This window comes from Lycium ferocissimum, unplaced genomic scaffold, assembly GCF_029784015.1.
Source record: "Lycium ferocissimum isolate CSIRO_LF1 unplaced genomic scaffold, AGI_CSIRO_Lferr_CH_V1 ctg15021, whole genome shotgun sequence".
Classification (NCBI taxonomy): domain Eukaryota; kingdom Viridiplantae; phylum Streptophyta; class Magnoliopsida; order Solanales; family Solanaceae; genus Lycium; species Lycium ferocissimum.
In genome coordinates this window covers 6,821-14,451 of record NW_026715778.1, presented here as the reverse complement: position 1 = coordinate 14,451, position 7,631 = coordinate 6,821, and the positions used below count along the sequence as shown (strand labels likewise).

Below are 7,631 nucleotides of genomic sequence, written 5' to 3'. Positions count from 1 at the left end.
GGAGTGCCTTTATCATCCAGAAAAGTGACTGTCCAACAGTGCATGCCGCTGATAGAAAGAATGACTGCTAGGATTAAATGTTGGACTACAAATTTTTTATCTTACAGTGGTCGAGTCCAGTTGATTAAAAGTGTACTATTTGAAATGCAAACTTACTGGGCCCAGGTATTCCTACTTCCAAAAAAGGTGATCAAACTATTTACTAGCATTTGCAGGACCTTCCTTTGGACTGGTAATACTGAACATTCTAAGAGAGCGTTGGTGGCTTGGGAAAAACTGCGGCATGCCTAAGTCAGGCACGGTGGACTCAATATTATTGACTATCATACATGGAACAAAGCGGTTATATGCAAGCTGTTGTGGGCTATCTCTTCCAAAAAGGACACACTTTGGGTCAAATGGATCCAAAGTTATTATACGAAGGCGAGGGAAGGCTGGATGCGGCCATCGTCGCTAAACAAGCTGACGGTTGAGTGGGAAGATATTTGCACCTCAGAAATGGTTTGGGAATCAGGAATTAACTGAGGAACTTAGGAAATGCACCAACACAGGCGAGTTCATAATTAAGAAAGCATACCAAAGGTTCCTACCACAGTACCCCAAAGTGCCATGGAAATTTCTTACAATGGGGCATGGTATTATTCCAAGGCATCAGTTTATTTTATGGTTAGCAGTGCAACAAAGGCTGGCTACAGTTGATAGACTCAGCAAATGGGGAATTTCAGTGCCTAAAGATTGCGTTCTATGCAATACTGGAGCTGAGGAAAATTTTACACATCTTTTCTTTGACTGTCCCTATTCGAACTATATGTGGCAGTCACTACTACATTGGATGCAAGTGCCCAGACAGATTCAATGCTGGCACGAGGAAGTGGCATGGATTTCTAGAAGAGCTCATACAAGTCGACCACGTGCAGAGATCGTAAGCTGGCTGTTTGCAGCGTGCATCTATCATGTATGGATTGAGCGAAATGCCAGGAGATTCTCTCACCGTAGGACACCAGCCAACAATCTGCTAAAGGATATTGGTCTTCAATTGCATATCAGAGGACAACTCAAGCCAAAATGGAGAGGAGTACTTGACAGATTAAATAGCTACCCTATCTAGTTATTATTGTATATAATTACAGGTAGATAGGATTAAACTGAGGTCTAGTTCTAGAGTCCAACATGAACTAGCGGCTGTAAATGTTCCAGTTGGTTGAATGAAAAATTTTACTATTTGACCAAAAAAAAGATAGACATCTATATACGTCCTTACATTTGTTGAAATGTTCATATTTATGTCTTACCAATTTACCCGATATTTTCGGCAATTTTCCGGATTTGCTAATGCAGTGTAACTTCTTCTATTCAATCAATGAATTAACGTTGAACCATATATTTAAGAAGTTAGTTAATAAATCTAAAGGACACTACTTTTAGGAATAGACACTTTCTAATAAAATGCATCCGTTGGCTTCCTCTTCTTTTTAAATATTATTTTTAATGTTAATATATTATTAGTAAATAAATCAATTTAAGGATATTTTAGTAATTTAACTTTTAAATTTAGGAGTTCATGCTTTTAATATAATGTAGATAGATATAAATAGATATAGATAATTCGGACCTCTCATGGGTACTTCTATGGTGATTTTCAGCTGTTTTTTTCTCTCTAAATTAGTATTTTTTGGATACATTATTTCAATATTTTTCTCTTGCTTTTGAATTTCTCTTCAAGGTGTAGAATAGTGGTATCGATCTCTCATCCTTGCTATTTATGGCATTTCTAAACTGTGAGAAGATACAAATGGAAGTGACAGCAAAACTCAAGAAATTATAGATGAGTTTGTGACTTATTACTTTGAATATTATTTAGAGATAAGTGGTGAATGAATAATTCTTGATAGTTTCTTTTTCATCGGCTTGAAAATTTTGTATCGACTAAAGTTAATAAAAATACTGCTGTTGAATTAATTGATGCCTTTCACACCGCGCGAATTGCGGGAAAATTTACTAATATATATATATATATACACAAAAAAAAAACAGAGCACAATATATGCATATTTATCTTCTCTTCAAAAGTATAATTGTTTGTTTAGATTTAGAAATACATTAAAAGAAGGATAAATGAAAATAAAATTACAATAAAATCCAACTTGTACTCCTGAATAGTTAAATATTCCTCCCCAAGCTCTCACAAATGGTATTCACTTAAGCTGTAACCTCATGATTTTAATTCCATACTCTCCAAAATTCAAAGAAGTTAACAATAAAATTTAAAAAAAAAATGCAAAATGTGATTGAAGTTTTATCACATTAATAAGAAAAAAAAAAAATTATATGTCCATTCACTAAAATTACAATATGTCTAAATGTTATAACCCAAATGGACTGAAAATAGTTAATTATGATACAACGGAAAACTCATGCATACAAACGCAAATGAAATGTAAATATTTCGAACTCTCCAAACAGCAGCAGAATGCCGATAAAGTGAAACAACAAACGTACTCTAATATTTCTTGAAAATTATTGATAAGAACTTTTACCATTGCTCTTTTCATCCAAATATTATACTCTTTTCATTTTAGAGGATCCACATTGTAACCATTTTCTTTAAGGTTATAATATTTATATGAATATAATTTAAATATTGTATTAGAAGTTATAAATCGTGTTACATGTTTTTCTTTTGCTTCTTTCCTTTTCATTTTTATGCCCTTCATAAACTGTTATCCTTCCACAAGTAATGAAATCCAATTCTCCTATTATCTTTTACTAATCTTATGAAACATCCTAAAAATTACTTTTATGTTGAATAACTCCCTCTTACCATTGCCCATTTAGTAGTATTCCTTGCCATGTTTTAAACCAAGAAAAAATATATCCCTTGTCATGTTTTGAACAAAGAAAAAGATATTCAATACCAGCACAAAAGTTCGTTCCTCTATAAATATGATGAAATAAATAAATGGCCATGAATCAAGGTTAAAGAAAAACAACAATTCGATGAGAGAAACAAATAATTTTACTAAATTATTTTATCCTAACCATATTTCTGCATATTTCAAGTAGTAAGCTCAAAGAGTTTAGACCCAATTGACAGTAGTAATAATTTATGAAAGTCTGAAAAACTTGAGGACTTTTAGGTTTTAACTATTACAACAAAAAATGAAAAACTTAAAGACTGTCTCTTTGCATATCAATAAACAACTTTCCTATGAATTAAACTTTATTCTAAAAATTTAAAACAATTTTTACATTCTCATGTTCTATCATTAGGCTTATTAAAAGTTGATCTACATGACTACGGAAGGATACACATATCTTTTTTAAAAACAGCATCTCGCATGCACGTATATGTTGGACTTCTTTTTTCTGCTTCCAATTATGAAAACACCACATTAGAGACACAATACAACATAATTAAATTCTCCAAAAAAAATATAAGAAGGACTATATTATCAACATAACATAATCAAAAAGGAAAGAAGGACTATATATGTTGTCAACGTAACATAATCAAATTTTCTTAGAAGAAAAAAAAAAAGAAGCAATGAGATAAACTAAAATTACTTTTTAAAAAAGGTTCCTCATTCATATCATCAAGAACCCAAACAAATGCACACAATCGATAGTGGTTGTTGCACTTAAAAAAAATAGAGGATAACCAACATTGCTCCAGACAAATTTATTTGTATAGATATTAGTGTGACTTTAAGGTGTCATAAACTTGTATATTGAATGATTGGGGATCATGAACATGAAAAGTTTGGGGGTTATGGATACTATTAATATTAATTAAGAATATAATTTATGTAAAATGAATAGGTATGAGTTATGGAGATGACTTTCCAAAATGAAATAATTGAGAAAAAATAGAGAAAAGGTCAAAAAAATGAGAAAAAAGATAAATTCCAATGGAGATCATAAAGAGGTACCACATAGGATTATCTATGCTTAGCTTTATATTATATATTGATTAATTTCCATTCATTATTTTCCTTTTCTTTCTTTATTTTTTCTTTTTTAAAGTTAATATAACTTCTTTTAATCATGGTTATGTTCTAAATTTTTAGGTTTAAACTTTAGAATGTATTTATCTTCAACTAAATTTTAGGTTTAAAACTTTAGAATGTATCCTTACAAAAAAAAAAAAAAAAAGTAAGAAAAAGAAATTAAAAGCAGTAGAGAATTTCATTCATTAATAATTAACTGTTTTTAAAGAAAAAAATATCTGAATTTGAAAAGTCCTATAATCACGATGCTAAGATAAACATGAGAGTTGTCTAGCTCTGTTATATTCAAAATTTTAAACTTGATTTTTCAGTAAAAAATTTAATTCATCAATTTAGGAATTTGATAGCAATTATAAAAAACCTTGTCCTAATTCATATTAACCTTGTCTTAAAATTGTCAAGTGGCTTGTTATTAGCTTTTCACTTGGCTTAACCCTATTGCTTGCACCTCACCTATTTTATATACTAATTTTCATGCTCCTTGCGATGTTGGGTCTCAAGGAAACTAATTTGTAAACAATATTAACTTATTTTTGCAATACCAAAACTTCATGCAATAATAAATATAACTATTAACATACTAAATTTCGTCTGTTAATGACGTATACTTAAATAAAAAATTTATATTGAAAATTTAATTGACACTTAATATCATATCACGATTACTACTGGTTTAGACGTTTTTATATGCAAAAATAATTCTTGTCATATCCCATTGACATATTTAAAAAAGGTTATGATATTAAAATAATTGCTAATTAGTTGACTTATACATTTAAATGTTTAATTTGTTAAGACATGAAGATAGTTTTATCTTTTAATTCAAAATTTGAATAATCTTTCAATTCAAATTTCCAGAAAATCATGCATGAATTTAAAATTTTATCTTTTAATTACAATTGAAAAAATAACCTCACTTAATTTTAATTGCCTACTAATATTGTCAAAAATTGTTACCTCGATTGCCTTATGTCTTTACATACTATTCTCCTTTTAATATTGAGATAATTTAAGAGAGAATATATTCATGTTTTCATTCATAACAATAACCTCTTGGAATATTTGCTTTATGATTATTTACCACTAAGAAAACACAATATTTATCGATATGAACAGTTTATTTTTTTTCGAAAAGAAAGAAGCTTTGAAATCTAATTTTTAGAATGATTTTGTTTCACAAATATTTTCTTTAACTATGTACACGTTTCAATCCGTATTAACGTTCTTTAAATTATTACTCCTATCTTATTTCCTCTTTATACAAAAAATGGACTTTTTATCTTTCAATTAAATAAATATTTAACTAAACTCAATTTAAAATGCTAAAATTTCAAATCAAAGTTAAACTAAACACACTCTATATTATTGTATTGGTCGTTGATGTTGTCCAAAATATCCATGTTATTTCAATTAAAAACCTTTCCGTTCCAATTTAAATACAATTTTTTTTATATGAACCCAAATATTTTTATTTACTGATCTCATAGACACATATCTATAAGAAGTCCTATTTTATCGGTGCCCATTAAGGATAACTAAACATCTTCTTATTGTTTTGTTTTTTTTTTTTTTCAAAAAATTACGAAAGAATAGTAAATAGATGAATTAATCCAGGAGAATGCAAAAGATGGAGAAGAAAATATAAGAGAGATCATATCAAAGCCACCTAGTTATGTCATCTTTGTAAATTTCCAAAAAAAAAAAAAAAAAAAAAGCACGTAAATCTGTCCATTCAGAATTTGGATCTTAAGGCAGAATTTTGCAAATTCTATCCATGTGTAAATTCTGCCTTTAAGGCCCAAATTCTAAAATTTGCATCTGCCTGAAAGGCAATAGTTAAATACCACCATTTTGAGGGGACAAAAATTAAAGACCACCCCCAAGAAGGGAAATCCGGCAAATTTCCCGAGTTATATAGGTTTTCGGGTTGGCTATCTGATGTAAAATATGGTTTGAAGAAATTGCACGGTTTTCCTACAAACGGACTGGTTTTAATTTTTGGCCTTGAAAATCAAACTTATGCCTAGAGCGCATGTGTTCTTTAAGGACGCACGCATAATTTGTGGAATACTATGATGAGAAAATATAAACATATGTCCCACAAAAATATTGTTCTTATGAGGGACCGAAATTAAAGACTAGCACAAAACATGGACCAAAATGCAAATGACCCTATGACATCTTGAAAGCCCAAATATACGGACTTGATGAATAAAATGGTCCTGGGCTTTAACTATTTAAGTCAGTTCTTTATGAATTATGAAATAACTAAACCAAACCCGAGTGGTAAAGGGATAAAAATCGAAACACAAAAATCATAACATTGCTCGAATTGGGACATTTATCTTTATAGGGTTCGGTATTGGATTTACTGAGATAATCAATCATGGCTACTGCTTCAGGTACACATATTTTCTTTTTCTTTCGATATAATTAATTTGCTAATTGGTCTTAAAAGTCTAATTATTTAGTATTGAATTATATAGATTACTTGATTTGGGTGATGCGTAGTTATTGTTGTTCTAGCTGCATATTGTTATCATTAGGATTAGTTTGTATTTAGATGGAATAATAGATTTATCCTGGATTCATTGCAATTGATGTTAAAGTTACGTTTAGATAGTTTTTAAGATTTCTAGGTGTTTCGTTCTTTGGAATAACCATTTTTCGACGAGAAATACCATCTACGTCGAAAGGATTTTTTGAAAAAAATTCACGAAAACAATTGATATATGTTTTTGACAATAAAGTCTTTTCACAACTTCAAAAAACTTTTAAGAAATACAAACCCTGCCGAACCCGTAAGGTGGCCGAGTAGGTTGAGCAGGGAATCTCCCAAATGGGGGGTCTCAAGTTCGATACCCCTTCATGCTTTCTCGGTCGAGCTCGTCATACGGGGCTTGCCTATGCATTTACTCTCCTGTGTGGTTTTGCTATTACCTTTGGGAAGGGTTCTTCCCTTATCATCAAAAAGAAACAATCCCGCCTAAAGTTTGATGCTTCATCTCAGGATTAAGTTTTTTTTTTTTTCTTGCATAAAGGGGTGGCTGCTTCAAGTCATAAAAAAAGGGGTGGCTGCTTCAATGATAAAATCTTAAAATTTATCTGATGCAATTATGATTTTGTAAAAATTCAGTGGCGTTTACTCTAACAGTTGGAATTAGAAGAGGCAAGAAAGGCTAGTCTTGCACCAGCGGAGTTGGATGAGGATGGAAAAGAAATCAGTCCTCACATTCCTCAGTATATGTCTTCAGCTCCCTGGTATCTTAATGCGGAGAGACCGGTATGTGTTTCTTCTTGTTTATAGTTTCGGTGTTGCATTTTTGATTTGCTAGATGCACGTTTGACATTCATAACTATGGAAACATAACCACATTAGCTAATACAAACGACATGTATGAAATATTTAAGTTATTACAGATCCATCACCGATCAGATGATCTATTTTCCCTTCAGGGTGTTCAAAGAAATCTGCCACATCTAGATGCATGAGTTCAACATTATCTTCAGAAATGAAATTTGCTTCGGCATTATTTTCGGCCTTTTTGAAGGAGGCTTGATACAACTCAACTAGGTGCTTTGGCGTACGCGATGTACGTGACCAATGCCCCTTCCTCCACATCG

At 31.0% G+C, this 7,631-nt stretch overlaps 1 protein-coding gene across 1 annotated transcript; it reads left to right on the top strand.

Moving 5' to 3' along the window:
• Positions 1-625: 625 nt before the first annotated feature.
• On the top strand, positions 626-7,290 carry LOC132042397 (uncharacterized; the record flags this gene model as incomplete). The annotated part of the gene is made up of 2 exons (XM_059432947.1): positions 626-1,075; positions 7,162-7,290. Coding segments are annotated over exons 1-2 (579 nt in total), but the record flags the coding sequence as incomplete, so codon positions are not given.
• Between the last annotated feature and the right edge of the window lie 341 nt (positions 7,291-7,631).